Here is a 15,889-nt window from a genome sequence, read left to right as displayed (position 1 = left end):
ACATGTGTGGTCATAATTTGATGCGGCAGGAATTAAGCACATCTTGTGTGACTCCACTGGGACAAGATTCTTGGAAAATCGTACTTGGTTTTCTTCACGTGCCTTTCTCTTGCTGATTTTGCTTTGTATCCTTTTGTTGTTGAAGAGGGTCAGAGTATCCTACCCCAGAATATGTCATTCAAGCATAAAGATCATATGGAGCTGAAATCAGCTAAGAAGCAGCAGACACAAGAAAAGCTCTTTGCCTGCCTATTTCCTATACCAAGAAGAAGGTGGCAGCCTTATTACCAGAGATTAGATGGCACTCAGAGAGTCTACGCAGACAAACCCTGCTAAGGTAACCCTCATCTTCTTCCACTGCGTGTGTGCTCAGCCATCCATTTGTGGCCGACTCTTGGTGGCCCTACAGACTGAGGCGCGCCAGGCTTCTTTGTCCGTGGGATTTCGCAGGCGAGAATACTAGAGCAGGTTGCGGTTTTCTACTTTAGGGCTTCTTCCCAGTCTACGGGTTGAACCCCCATCTATGGTGTCTCCTGCACTGGCGTGTGGATTCTCTACCACCGCACCACCTGGGAAGCCCTATCTCCCATTAGTTCTCCCCTATATTTGCCTTCCCACAGTTGACTGCCCCTAAGAACATAAAACCCTTTTCCTTTGTCTCATTATTTTTCTGCAGATTTATTGATCTTCTATTACAGTGTTATTGAAGGGTACCAAAATGTGCCACCCTAAAATATGCTTCTTCGGCATATGGATTATTTTTGAGCTAAAGACAGTTGAGAGTCAGTTCATTTCAGTTCAGTTGCTCAGTTGTGTCCGACTCTTTGTGACCCCATGAATTGCAGCATGCCAGGCCTTCCTGTTATCACCATCTCCCGGAGTTCACTCAGACTCACGTCCATTGAGTCCGTGATGCCATCCAGCCATCTCATCCTCGGTCATCCCCTTCTCCTCCTGCCCACAATCCCTCCCAGCATCAGAGTCTTTTCCAATGAGACAACACTTCTCATGAGGTGGCCAAAGTACTGGAGTTGCAGCTTTAGCATCATTCCTTCCAAAGAAATCCCAGGGTTGATCTCCTTCAGAATGGACTGGTTGGAACTCCTTGCAGTCCAAGGGACTCTCAAGAGTCTTCTCCAACACCACAGTTCAAAAGCATCAATTCTTCGGTGCTCAGCCTTCTTCACAGTCCAATGCTCACATCCATACATGACCACAGGAAAAACCAGAGCCTTGACTAGCCGGACCTTAGTTGGCAAAGTAATGTCTCTGCTTTTGAATATACTATCTAGGTTGGTCATAACTTTCCTTCCAAGGAGTAAGCGTCTTTTAATTTCATGGCTGCAGTCACCATCTGCAGTGATTTTGGAGCCCCCCAAAATAAAGTCTGACACTGTTTCCACTGTTTCCCCATCTATTTCCCATGAAGTGATGGGACCGGATGCCATGATCTTCGTTTTCTGGATGTTGAGCTTTAAAGCCAACTTTTTCACTCTCCTCTTTCACTTTCATCAAGAGGCTTTTTAGCTCCTCTTCACTTTCTGCCATAAGGATGGTGTCATCTGCATATCTGAGGTTATTGATATTTCTCCCGGCAATCTTGATTTCAGCTTGTGCTTCTTCCAGCCCAGCGTTTCTCATGATGTACGCTGCATAGAAGTTAAATAAGCAGGGTGACAATATACAGCCTTGACGTACTCCTTTTCCTATTTGGAACCAGTCTGTTGTTCCATGTCCAGATCTAACTGTTGCTTCCTGACCTGCATACAGATTTCTCAAGAGGCAGGTCAGGTGGTCTGGTATTCCCATCTCTCTCAGAATTTTCCACAGTTTATTGTGATCCACACAGTCAAAGGCTTTGGCATAGTCAATAAAGCAGAAATAGATGTTTTTCTGGAACTCTCTTGCTTTTTCCATGATCCACCGGATGTTGGCAATTTGATCTCTGGTTCCTCTGCCTTTTCTAAAACCAGCTTGAACATCAGGGAGTTCATGGTTCATGTATTGTTGAAGCCTGGCTTGGAGAATTTTGAGCATTACTTTACTAGCATGTGAGATGAGTGTAATTGTGTGGTAGTTTGAGCATTCTTTTGCATCTCCTTTCTTTGGAATTGGAATGCAAACTGACCTTTTGCAGTCCTGTGGCCACTGCTGAGTTTTCCAAATTTGCTGGCATTGTGAGTGCAGCACTTTCACAGCATCATCTTTCAGGATTTGAAATAGCTCAACTGGAATTCTATCACCTCCATTAGCAACAGTTAGAAATGGACATGGAACAACAGACTGGTTCCAAATAGGAAAAGGAGTACGTCAAGGCTGTATATTGTCACCCTGCTTATTTAACTTCTATGCAGAGTACATCATGAGAAATGCTGGGCTGGAAGAAGCACAAGCTGGAATCAAGATTGCTGGGAGAAATATCAATAACCTCAGTTATGCAGATGATACCACCCTTATGGCAGAAGTTGAAGAGGAACTAAAAATCTCTTGATGAAAGTGAAAGAGGAGAGTGAAAAAGTTGGCTTTAAAGCTCAACATCCAGAAAACGAAGATCATGGCATCCAGTCATGGGAAATAGATGGGGAAACAGTGGAAACAGTGTTAGACTTTATTTTGGGGGGCTCCAAAATCACTGCAGATGGTGACTGCAGCCATGAAATTAAAAGATGCTTAGTCCTTGGAAGAAAAGTTATGACCAACCTAGATATCATATCCAAAAGCAGAGACATTGCTTTGCCAACCAAGGTCTGTCTAGTCAGGGCTCTGGTTTTTCCTATGGTCATGTATGGATGTGAGAGTTGGACTGTGAAGAAAGCTGAGCGCTGAAGAATTGATGCTTTTGAACTGTGGTGTTGGAGAAGACTCTTGAGAGTCCCTTGGACTGCAAGGAGATCCAACCAGTCCATTCTAAAGGAGATCAGTCCTGGGTGTTCTTTGGAAGGAATGATGCTAAAGCTGAAACGCCAATGCTTTGGCCACCTGATGTGAAGCATTGACTCATCGGAAAAGACTGATGCTGGGAGGGATTGGGGGCAGGAGGAGAAGGGGACAACCAAGGATGAGATGGCTGGATGGCATCACCGACTCGATGGACATGAGTTTGGGTAAACTCTGGGAGTTGGTGATGGACAGGGAGGTCTGGCGTGCTGCAATTCATGGGGTCGCAAAGAGTCGGACATAACTGAGCGACTGACCTGAACTGAACTGATGTGTTCTTGGACAAAGGTAGATTGTCGCTGTGCAGGCATCCTTTCAATAACATTATCCAGGTGAAAAATAAATCACAGCCCGTGTTGTAGGTCAGGACCAGTCAGCTGCGTTTTCTGGGAAGGCTCAGCACCATCTGCAGGGTGAATGAGACTCCCTCCGAGTGCAGAGGGACAGCGTTGGGCAGTGTTCATGATCCTTCTGTGAGTCAGCTACCTATATAGTCTGAGGATGGGACTAGGTACCCCTGTTGAAGTAGCCGTGCAGAAAGCCTCCAATTTTCCCTGAGTATCCAAACTCTTTGTGTCCTTGAGTATATGTGTTGGCACAAAGATAGGTAATTCTTCACCTACCCCAGAGCTCTAGCTGTCTTTGAGGGCAAGAAATAGCCAGTCCCTGCCTTCATCCCAAATCACCCTTATGCCTCAATCAGGCTTTCAGTGTTAGTCTCCATGGTCGTATCCCTCACAGGGGCCCGGTGTCCCCTCTGGAACTGGTCACACGAGACAGTGCTGCTCCAGGTCAAGGCTGGCCTGGAGTCAAGAGTTCACTGCTGCACACCTAATGGCGCCCCAGCCTTGCTGGAGCCAGCAGATAACTCAGGGGTGGGGGGCACCCTCGCCAGAGTCTGCTGCTGCTACAGCCACGGTAGCTGACTAAATAGCTTTCCAGGATTCCTCTGCTGCATGACGAAGATTCAACTTTCTGGCTTTCTACTCACGGCCCCAGTGGGAATGCCAGTTCTTCTGTCTTCTCTGGGATCTGGTATATTAATTTAACAATTTTCCTCTGCACACAGTCAATCAGAGGATATCACTGGAAAAGTTTATGAGCGCCAGCCCTTTAGTGGCTTGAGCGGAGGTTGATAGGGCTCTTGGTCCATCACTGGGTTGCACAAAGCAAACAACCCTTGTGGATTTCCCAGCTGAGAGGAGAATACTTGAATGGTTTCATTCACCATGGAGGTTAAAGATCTTTGCCCAGCCTAGTCTTGGTACCCTTTACACTCTGGTGCACCGTGGTCAACAGCAGTAGATGCTACCTGGGCACTGGGCTCAGCTGAGGCCCCTGGGCTGGAGTGAGAGTCACCGTTCCCAGAGCCCACAGATGGCCTGGCTGCAGGCTGAGGGTGTTAGTGCCAAGGAGAAGCTAAAATGGGTGTGTTGAGAATAGCCTAGGATGCCTGAGGCAATTACTTACCATCCATTGAAAGAGAAAGTTTGAGGATTGATGTCACTCTGAGTCGCACACACACACACACACACACACACACACACACACACACACACACCATATGATTAAATCTATCTCCCAAACTTATTATAGTGTTACTATCAAGAATGTGGGTTTCTTAGTTGGTTCAGTGGTAAAGAATCCGCCTGCAATGCAGGAGACACGGGTTCTATCCCTGGGTTGGAAAGATTCCCCTGGAGGAGGGAATGGCAACCCACTCCAGTACTCTTGCCTGGGAAATCCCATGAACAGAGGAGCCGGGTGGGGCTGCAGTCCATGGGCTCACAAGAGTTGAACATAGTGAGTAAACAACAACAAATCAAGAATATATATTTATTGTAGTATCACTAACAAAAGTAATATATAGCTGAAGCCACAAGAAAGACATAAGGAGCATTCCAGGGTTGTCAAAAGCGAGTCTTCCAGGGGGCCCAGAAGCCTGGATAATAATGGGATGAAGGACATGAGATTCTGTTGATAGTCGCCAGCTACGACCCTGGCAAGAGGGGCAGACACAGGGCTGTCTGGAGAACGGAATGCCTCGTGCAGGCCTGAAGCACTGTTTCTGCTGGCAGTTTAAGATGTGCAGACCAGAGAACTGTGTGTAGCTGGTATGGACAGGGGAGACAGTCGTGAGCAAGCCACGCTCTAGAAACATGCCTTAAAGCGATAAGCAGGACCATCTTGCTCAGTAAGCTCAGACTGGGGATCTGCTTTCCCACCCTTCCCCCCTACAATGCCAGTCTTCCCGCTCCCTGGCTCTCTCTTGCTTTTCCTCCTCTCTGTCTCGGCTCAGGGGTCGGGAAGCTCTCTGAGTCTAGAGCTGTCTGCATCCTGCTCCATTTCCTCACTGCCTTCTTCATGCTCAGTTGCTGGCAGGAAAATGCTGCCTATGCCTGAAGGGCGGTTCCTTAGGAGGTGATCCAGTGCCTTCTCATAGCATTCAGCCGCCTGCAGCAGCTCTCCATTCATCTTGTGAATTAAGCCTTGGAGAGACCAAGAATATGGTCCATTCTGTGGTAGCTGGTTTTTAGCTACATTCTGTAGCTGAAATATCATCTTTTCTTTCTCAGTTGATTTTGTGCTTATGGATAAACCGTCTAAAGAACACTGGACTGCAGTGTCTTCAGATATCTCATGATCCTCCTGAGGACTGCAGTCATGCTGGTGGAGCTCTTGTCCCTTGGTGCTGGGGAGCTCCTTACTGAAAGCTGTCTCATAACAGTCTTTGTTTTCCAGGAGCTCATCAGCATATGCATGCGGAGGATTTGGTCCCTTCTCAGTCGCTTTACTCACATAGTTTCTAGCATGTTTCCTTAGTTCTTCAATCTTCTCTCCTTTCTGACTAGCTTCAGATGCTCCGGTATGTTGAATCTGTTTGACTTTTGCCTCGTAGCAGCATGCTATCTGGTGATAGAGGTAGGCATTGTTTGGTATGGATTCCAGTGCCCTTAGCAACAGTTCAATTGTTTTGTCTAGATCACCTTTTCCTTGGTAAAATTTGGCTGCACTGCAAAGGACATCTGTTTGACAAGGAGATTTTCCCAGAGCCTCGACAACCAGCTGTTCCCCTTCAGCTTGTTCATTCATCTTCTGCAGCGTCAGGGCCAGGAGAACTTTGATGTACTGATCGTCGGGACTCAGCTCAACGGCCTGCCTCAGAATTTCCACAGGGGACTGGTGCTCTGGCCTCTCATCCAGGTAGTACATTGCGATGGCCAGTCCAGAGGAGAATTCTGGGTTGTTGGGTTTCTCTTCCAGAGCCTTCTGAAAATACACCTTTGCCCTTTCAATTTTTTTCCCACCACACTTGACCAGTGTCCACCCTTCCTCACAGTCCAGCTCAGGACATTCAATACTGTAAGGATTTGAGAACTTCTGGCAGACTTGTTTCACCTTGTCAGCATAAACCTGAGCTTCTGCGAATCTTCCCAGGTGATAGTAGACCCAGGCGTAGTTTCCCCAGGTGACCAGGCTTCTGACCTCTGCCTGGTCAGCGTGCTCTCGCCGGATGCACTCTTCGGCTTGCTGTAAGCATTGCAGGGCTGCTTTGTTTTGACCCTTTAAGTGTTTTATGTAGGCCAACAAGTTGTACTTTGTAGCTTTGAACTCAGAGTTTAAAAATTCAGTCTGGTTACACACTCTTTCTTCGAGGTCATGAGGGACACTTTCTTCCTTAAATAAGTTCCACGTGAAATGGCATCTCAGCTGCGGAAGGATTTGCTCCAGAGAATTCTTGTTGTCCTCACTGTGGAGAAAGTAAACATAGTCACTGTGATGTGCAGCTGCCGAGTATGGTGCCCTGTGATGCAAGTATGGGTTATTTCGTGTGTCAACCTGACTGCGCCCCGGGGTGTCCAGCCTATCCAGTTAAACATTAGTTCTGGTCGTGTCTGCCAGGATGTTCCCAGAAGAGAAGAGCATTTGAGTCAGTTGGCTGAGTAAAGCAGATTACCCTCCCCAGTGTGGCTGGACCTCGTCCAGTCTGTTGGAGGCCTGAGTAGAACAAAAAGGCACAGGACGGGTCCCTTTGGTCTCTCTGCCTGTCTGCGCGAGCTGGGACTTCGGTCTTCTCCCTTCTGACTGTGACTTACACTGTCAGCCCTCCAGTGTTCAGGTCTTTGGACTCAAGACTGGATTTATGCCACTGGCTTCCCTGGGTCTGCAGGTCACAGACAGGGGATCATGCATTGTCTCAGCCTTCATAATCACTTGAGCCAGTTCCTTAGAGTAAATCTCTCTCTCTGTTGCCCTCATACTCTCTCTATATGTGTGTATGTGTGTGTGTATGTTAACCAGCATTAGCTGAGAATCTTTATTTGAACAAATAAGTAGAGTATAAAAAATTTGTCCTGAAAAGTTTTTTTTTAAGCTGGTAAGATAAATATGTTTAAAAATTATTGGGCTTCCCTGGTGGCTCAGTGCATTGGCTGTTAACGTGGGAGACACGGGTTCTATCCTTCATCCGGGAAGGTCCCGCATGCCAAGGAGCACCGAAGCCGCTGCACCACAGCTGTTGAGCCTGTGCTCTAGACCCTAGGAGCCACAGCTGCTAAAGCGCACGTGCCCTAGAGCCCACGCTCCTCAACAAGAGCAGCCAACGCTCTGAGAAGCCCGAGCACCACAGCTGGAAAGGAGCCCCCACTCCCGGCAACTAGAGAAAAGCCTCCACGGCAGCGAAGATTCAGCACAGCCATACATAAATAAAAATTTTTTAAAAATTATTGTAGCAGTCATACAAAAACAGGTTAAAATTTTCAATGAGGGTAAACCAAAACATGTCCAATTATATAAAACTTCTTCCTTTACAAGGAACAGGAATAAAGCTGGAGATCCATGTTGGTTTCACTGCTGAAAACCATACAGAATAACATAGAAAAACCAGTTTTGAGCTCAAAATTGACTAAAGTCTTCTTTTTCTTTAGCTTTTATATCCTTAATGTAGAATGGATTCCTGGGACAGAGAATTCTTGGTTGCCCACCTACCAGCTTTGCCTTGCACGGTGGTCATCGGCTTTCCTCAGAGCTCAAGTGGAAAGGTACCAGGAATGGGCTTATACATTTGATCTCAACTGGTTTTCCTATGTTATTCTGTATGTTTTTCAGCAGTGAAACCAGAGTGGACCTTCAGCTTTATCCCTGGTTGAATGGATTCCCACCGTTGCATTGCTCAAAATAGTTTACTTCTTGGGCAGCAGACACATGGGAGAGGCTGGAACAACAGCATTTAGCAGATGTCTTCTGCCTATGTCCAGCCTTCATGAGTTGGGGCTGACAGCAACCTGCAGTCTGTGTGTGTGTAGCTCGCACTAATCCATACCTCTAAGTTTTCCAAGACAGAGGAGACGGTACTTTCTCTTGCTTCCTAGATTTACCTTTCTACATCTGTGGTCTATGCAGGAAACCCACAAAGCCCATCCCTTCTATCGTGTGAGCAGCTATGTAGGAGATAAGGTTAAGGTGGAGAAGAGGAGAGCGTCACAGTTGGAGGAACTGAGGTCTCTCTTGCCTGTTTCAGTTATGAAGCCAGATTTATTTAGCCATCCAGAGACCCTTCACAAGGCTACCTCTTTGTGTCACTTTGCTAGTGTTTAGGGTTGCTGAGAAAAATGAAGGTAATCTCTGACCCTCAGAACTCACAGTCTGGTTAGGAACCACGTAAAGAAAGAAACGAAAGCCCAGGGATGTTTGCCACTGTGTTACACGATTTTGTTCTTTTCCACACCTCCCTACAGTGACACAAAGACCTATGAAGGCCTGGTTTCAGTTTGATTGAAGCAGTCACTCTAAATAGGCCAGATCCCCAGAGGGGATAAATTTGTTTTGAAAAATGACAAACAAAATGGACATATCTGTGTTTTGTAGTTGGAAGATACCAAGGGAAATCATTTGCCTTAATTAGTTAAATAAACTACCTAAGTTCTCAAAATGTGTTCTCGTGTTTATATTTTCCTGGGGCTTGGGGTATAGTTTATGGATTTTGTACTCTTCCTTTTTTCTCAGTAGATTCTTAGCACCATAAAATTGGAAAGAACCTCCAGAATCATGAAACCCACCATTGTCCACAATTTTGGATTTCACGGACTAGCACAGTTTCAGAAAATTGTTATGAAACAAACAGGGCTGCCAACCTTTTGGCAACACTGACATGGGGAGAAAATTCATCAAAAGGAACCAACCATCTGTGTTTGTTAAAATTTTATTTAAATAAGAGAAAGAGAAAGGAAGCACTTTTCTTATCACCGAAGAAGTGAGACTATAACCTCTGAATAAAGGAAAGCTCTTTAAATTGTCAAACACATTTTTCTGTAAGAGGAGCCACTGACTGTATTTGGCAGTTTACCGTGGCCCCGCACTGGCCCTTGCAGTGAAAGTTGCTCAGTTGTGTCTGACTCTTTGTGACCCCATGGACTTAATCTCCAGGCCAGAATACTGGAGTGGGTAGCCTTTCCCTTCTCCAGGGGATCTTCCTACCCAGGAACTGAACCGGGGTCTCCTGCATTTCAGGCAGATTCTTTACCAGCTGAGCTACCAGAGAAGCCCAGTGTGGGAGACCTGGGTTCGAACCCTGGGTTGGGAAGATCCCCTAGAGAAGTGAAAGGCTACCCACTCCAGTATTCTGGCCTGGAGAATTGCATGGACTGTGTAGCTCATGGGGTCGCAAAGAGTCCGACACGACTGAGTGACTTTCAATTTCACTTTTCAGCAGTGGCCCCCACACCCCTGCTGCCAGTGCGCCGATCAACTTCCTGTCTCTCTCCCGCAGTGTTCACTGAAGCCATTTGTGATACAGTATGACTGCATGTGGCATGCTTCACAGGGAGAGATGCAGAGGCAAGGGCATCAACCCAGGGTGAGGCAAGAGAGGAGTGTTGTCTATGCAGATATCCCTTTATGTGTGTGCCTCTTTCCTTGGCAGTCCTTTTCACTCTCTTGGTCCCTTGCTAGAGCACCACAGTACCACAGTACTACAGTAGTAGAGAGCTACTTCCCTCTCTATTTAGGCTTTTTCAATTTGGCTTCTCCTGGGGATTCTAGCTGCCCTGTATGAAGGACAGTAGGTCAAAACTCAGGTTAGCAGTATTGATCAAGTGTAGCAATATTAGAAAATAAATACTAGATGATAGAAGTTATAAAGATAATCACTGGACAAATCTGTCTATAGCTGTTATGCAACTAAAGCATTATAAAGGCATTTCAGTATTTCAACACATGTTAACTTTGCTAACTGCCCAATTAGGAAGTTTAGAGAAAAAAAAAGCATGAGTTCCAGATCAATAAAATGTGTCTGCAGATTTGTAGGTGTTCTCTAGGTGCCTGAGAACAACAGCTAAATACTCTAAGGATTAACAGAGAATATACATCCAACTTCTCAGTGAGTCTGCAGAAAGACAGGTGACCTTGGATGTTTTCATTTCAGCAGAACCAGAAATCACCCTGCCAGTCTGATAACACTTTTTCCCCCCCAAGGGTAGTGGGGGTGCATTGTAGGGGCAGACAGCAGGCTTTGATGTATCAATGAACCAGAGGGATCTTTGCAAATCAAATTTAAAAGCACTTATTGATAAATATTCTTCTTCCAAGATGAAACATATTCCAATCTTGTCATAAACTTTAGAAGATCTCAACTGCTCAAGAAAGTAGGGCAAGCAGAAAAGCTCATTCAACATTCCTAAACCTTTGAGGAGCCTGGAGTATGGAACTCCTGGGGATATTCCATCCATCCCACCAGTTCACCAATGCTAAAGCAGGCCATGTTAAGAAATGTGTGGTAATGCCGAACAGTTTATTCAGGAGGATAGCCAGCTATGTATGTGGCTTCATGATTACAAAACCTATTGAATGTTGGAAATCAGGTCTGTTGGTTTTCCCTAAGCCTTCCACCCTAGGTTGCCAGTTTGCTTAGATATTTGATACCTGATCTCCCTGGGAAGTATGATTTAGAGCAGAGTATACTGGGTTGGGAGTCCTGAGATCTGGAGAAGAAGAAACATGAAACCCAGAGCCAGTGTCCAGGGGTTAGCATTAAAATACTGTTGCCTTAGTGGGTGAATCGTTTGCGAATCTAGCGATTAAAAGGAAAAAGTTTTAAAAATAACTATAACTACAGTAATGTGTTAATGTACACACTAGGTAAAAATATACAAATTGTGCCAACAAAAATATAAACTATGGGGGGGGGAGAGAGTTAAAAAGGTAGAGTTTTTGAACTGGTGTTTGAACTTGTTATCAGCTTAAAATAGGCTATTATAAGATGTTTTGTAAAAAGCCTCACGGTAACCACAAAGCAAAAATTTATGATAAATATATAAAAGAAATAGGGGGAAATAAGGAGAGGTTTGTGAAAGAATACAGACTTTCAGTTATAAGATGAATACGGTTGGAGGAGCTAATGAGAAACATGGTGAGCCCACTTGATAACACTGGTATAACTGAAATCTGCTAAGAGAGTAGAATTTAAATGGTCTCACCCCCCAAAAAAATATATGAGGTGATGGATATGTTAATTAACTAGATGGGGGAATCCTTTCACAATGTATATATATATATCAAATCACTACAGTGTGTGCTTTCTATATCTTACAGTTTTATATATCAATCATAAACATTTTAAAAAAGAATTATCTTAGACATTCTGGTCACTTTTATATAGTTTAGGTACATGAAATACTCAGTTCCCTCCAAAACCTTTTGTATTTTTATTACCTATTAACTGTATGTTAGTTGATATGTTTACATGTATCATATGTAATTGACGTTTATGAAAATGTTAACATATTTGAGTAGATCAAAATAAAACATTTGAAGATAATTCTGATTTAATTAAAAAAAATACTGTTGTCTTTTCAAAAACCAATACTCCATTTGTCAAGGTATCCTCAGTTACTAATTTAGCTCATATATTTTTTCAAGTTGCTTTAAATACTTTCTCTCTCTCTCTCTCTATATATATATATATACACACACACACATGTATATATACACATATATAGTAGTTGTTGTTGTTTAGTTGCTAAGTCGTGTCTCTGAGACACTTACTCCCTGTCTAGCAGGTCAGTAAGAAGACCGTTCAGAGAGATATTCCCCAGTCCTGAAACGGCAGATTTCAAGGCAAAAACAATCTCGTCATGTAGTTTTACAGCACATTTGCTGAGAAAGAAATGCTTTAAAAATGACCAGGATAGCCACAACAAAACACACAAACCTGTGATTTAGTCCTTCCAAATAAATATAAGAAACAAAAGAAGAACAAGACACCCCTAGCAACTTTCCTCCAGGCCCCAGGTCCCATGGACCAGATTTTCTGCTGAAGGGATCTGAGTGCGCCCTCCTAGGCTGTCTTAACAGCTCCCATTCCTTCCAGCCACCGGCTGCTAGCTCTGCAGGGAGGAAGTTCTTAGCGCCTGACTCTGTACAGGAAGAGCCACAGAAATAAAAGTGCGTGAGTCGGTAACAGATTTACGATCAAATGTGTGCAGTGCGTCTTAATCTATTAGCAAACACTGGATCAGCATACTTCAGGACATCGCACTCAAGAACAAGATTTGGAGGAGATTCTCAACTTCCTATCAGAGAAGCAGAGAGTATTTACCTCATGATGGCTGTTTTCCCTGCCATTCTGAAAAGCTGGGGTTCAGGCAGATTTTATTTTCTGCTTTTGGATCACAAGCAAGTGCAGAGGAGGTTCCCACTCAGGATGCTAGCTGCGAGGTCTGTGCTTTTGTAAAACAGGAAAGGAAAACAAAACGGAGGCAGTGCTAGTGAGATTCCTGCTGAGGAGAAACTGAAACTGAATGTGCAGAGCTGGGAGTGCCCTTCTACACAGCTTCTGTATCTGCTCGTGAGTTTCAAAGAAGGCATTGTGGATGCTGAGCGCATTACAGGCTCTCTTCCCAGAGACTCAGATGCAGCCTGGAGGTGGACCTGGGCTCAGCACTCTGCATTTTAACAGGCATCCTGGAAGTTCTGTTACAGGAGTCCCTGTATCACATTTTGAGGAGCACAGTCCTGGAGCTCCCTTATTTTGTTTTGGTTTGGTGTCTTTGGCTGTGTGGCCTGTGGGATCTTAGTTCCTTGACCAGGGGATCAAACCTATGCTCCCTGCAGTGAAAGTGTGGAGTCTTACCCACTGGACTGCCCCGGAAGTCCCTGGAGGTATTTTGAAAATTTTTCCATTTACTTATGAGAGACCGTGTAATGTATGAAACAGTGAGTCAGACAATCTGGAAGAGAGGAAAATAACCCCAGAAATCCTGGATTTCAGTCTTCTCTTTGACCAGCCTCTGGGAAAGTCCTTGAATCACATCACTTAGCCTCATTTCCTCAGCTCCCATCCCTTCCCAGCTACCAGCTGTTGGCTCTGCTGGGAGGACGTCCTCAGCACCTGACTCTGTAGATCAGAAAGAGCCACAGAAATGAAAATGCATGAACTGGTAAGAAAGATTGACAAATTATGAAATACATATTTAATCTATTAGCAAACACCGAATCAGAAAAATTATAAGTTATTCCAGGCCATTTTAGAAGATCTCTTCTAAATTGCCTTTTTTTTCCTTAACAACCAAGTGATAGGAAACCATGCCCTAGGGAGGTCCACTTTTACCCTTATCTAAGGCATGGTTCTGAGCACTCTAAGGAATAGTCCTCCCACTCCAATTAGGGACCCCAAGGGCCTAGACCTGCCAGTCCCTGCCCCTCCTCTCTAACATAAGCATAATGAAGACATTTTGCCCTAATGACCAGAGCCAGAAGATGCTCGGCACCGGAGTGTGGCTCCTGAATAATGACCATGCTCTGACACCTACTTTTTATGTGACCTCTTGGCCAAGTAATTTGCTCTCTGAGACCCATTTTTCTCATCTACAAAATGAGGCTTGTAAGAAATAATAGGCTCCCTTCCTGGGGCTATGGGCAGGATGCTATAAGGCATGTAGACCTCTTGGCAACTACTGATCGCAGGAAAACGGTCACTGCCATGGTGAGTGGTGCATCAGTGTTACCATTTTAAGTGAGTTCTGAGTGTGCGAGGGGGCCAGCAGAGTTCCACAGTGGACTGGGCAGAGGAAGGCTCTCACCAGCCAGCCCCCAGGTAGGAGGTGTTTCCCCGGGGAGCTTCCCTGTTCGGCAGTTTCTAGCACAGCCTCTGGGGACAGGGCTTCCCTGGTGGCTCAGTGGTAAAGAACCCACCTGCCCAGCAAGAGACTTGGGCTCCATCCTTGGGTCGGGAAGATCCCCTGGAGAAGAAAATGGCAACCCACTCCAGTATTCTTGCCTGGGAAAATTCCACGGACAGAGGAGCCTGATAGGCTGTAGTCCACAGTCCATGGGGCACAAAAGAGTAGGACATGACTGAGCGCTTAAACAACAACTGGGAACAGGCACCTTGATGTGGACTTCAGTCCACCATAGTCCTGAGAGCCTCTCTCAGACTTCCTTGGATCAGTGGCTTTGGACATACCCCAGCACAGGTCACTACCAAGCTTCTCAGGCAGACGGGATACCAAGACACTGGGCAGGGCTAGGTTTTTCTGGTCAACTCACTTATGCAGACACAGTTCACATACTGATGTCTGGGAGCCCATTATATAGGAAACGTGATCTGAGGCATTTGGCGGTAAATTCCTCTAACCACCCATCCCAGGATACAAGCCTGCAGAGCATCTGGGAGCCCCTGGGGCTCCTTGTACTCACTCCCTAAATGGTTACTAGGTTGCCCCCTCCCCAGTCAATCAGCTTCTCAATTCCTTCCCATTGTTGTTTGATGGGAAAGTTTTCCTTTTTTTTGGCTGTATCTTTCCTGAGGCTCTATCTGATGGTAGAACTCAAGCAGATCTATGCACATCTTTTAAAATCAAGTTTACCAAGATTACACTTTACATTTACGAAAATGTACCCACTTAAAGTATAGTTTGATGAATTCTGACAGATGGATATACCCATGTAACCACCACCACTACGTTCTTTTGTATCATCCCTGGTGTGCCCTGCTAGTCAAGCCCAATCCCACCCTCCACCATCCCCAGGCAATTATTGCTCTGCTTTCATTCATTAGAAATTAGATCAGTACTAGGAAAGAAATTGGGATACCTGGGTTCAATCCCTGAGTTGGGAAGAGGCCCTGGAGGAGGGCATGGCAACCCACTTTAATATTCTTGCCTGGAGAATCCCCATGGACAGAGGGGCCTGGTGGGCTACGGTCCACGGGGTTGCAAAGAGTCGGACACAACTGAACAACTAAGCACACACACACAGGAAAGCAATTACGTCCTTATGTTTTGAAGAAAAATTATTTTCTGTTGCTCCCAAGCTCTCATTACAGCAATAAAAATAAACTCTAAGCTTCGGGTTTGTTTTCGTATAAGAAATGGAAAAAAATGTCCGTTTGTAAGGATTGTTTCTTCCACTTCCCATCTTGAAGTGATCAAATTTTCAGGGCAGAATTCCCAGTGTGACTTGGCTTTGTACTACCAACTCCATCTTTAATAACATCTACTGAAAAGAAATGCTTCCTTTTAGAATGACAAAAGGAAAGCCTCTTAGTTCTTTTAAGGGCAACAACAGAGAAGCCCCCACAGAGTAATTTGCTTAGATCTAAATTTGAATCTGCATATTTAGTGCCTGATTGGATTTAATCACTCCTGCCAAACCTCCCTCTCATCCAGCTCCCCGCTCCCAGCTCCTCCCTGTGAAGCTCAGAGAGTGTGAGTGCAAACACCAGGAAAAGTCACAGAAATAAAATGTGCCCATACTGATGCAGGAACTTTAGTCCACAAGCACAGGACAAACTCCGGAATTTGCCTGCACTCGAGAAGCTCGGCTTACAATTTGCATTCAAGATCGAGGCTGCCTGCGCCTTAACTCACTGACCTCATTTTGGCGAGCTGCTCTCTGCTGTTCTGAATAGGTTGGGGTCCAAGCTGGTTTGCTTTTCAGAACTCTTCCGAGTCTG

At 45.2% G+C, this 15,889-nt stretch overlaps 1 protein-coding gene across 1 annotated transcript; it reads right to left on the bottom strand.

The window, feature by feature from the left end:
- Positions 1-5,232: 5,232 nt before the first annotated feature.
- Positions 5,233-12,647, bottom strand: IFIT3 (interferon induced protein with tetratricopeptide repeats 3). Its single transcript, XM_052661117.1, has 2 exons — positions 12,533-12,647; positions 5,233-6,688 (listed from the first exon to the last, which is right to left on the bottom strand). The coding sequence occupies exons 1-2, from the start codon at positions 12,556-12,558 to the stop codon at positions 5,233-5,235; spliced, it is 1,482 nt and encodes a 493-aa protein (XP_052517077.1). The 5' UTR covers positions 12,559-12,647.
- Between the last annotated feature and the right edge of the window lie 3,242 nt (positions 12,648-15,889).

Source organism: Budorcas taxicolor, chromosome 23, assembly GCF_023091745.1.
Source record: "Budorcas taxicolor isolate Tak-1 chromosome 23, Takin1.1, whole genome shotgun sequence".
In the NCBI taxonomy this organism is placed as follows: Eukaryota; Metazoa; Chordata; class Mammalia; order Artiodactyla; family Bovidae; genus Budorcas; species Budorcas taxicolor.
Note: the sequence above shows the minus strand (reverse complement) of the source record. Positions and strands in the feature narration are given on the sequence as shown.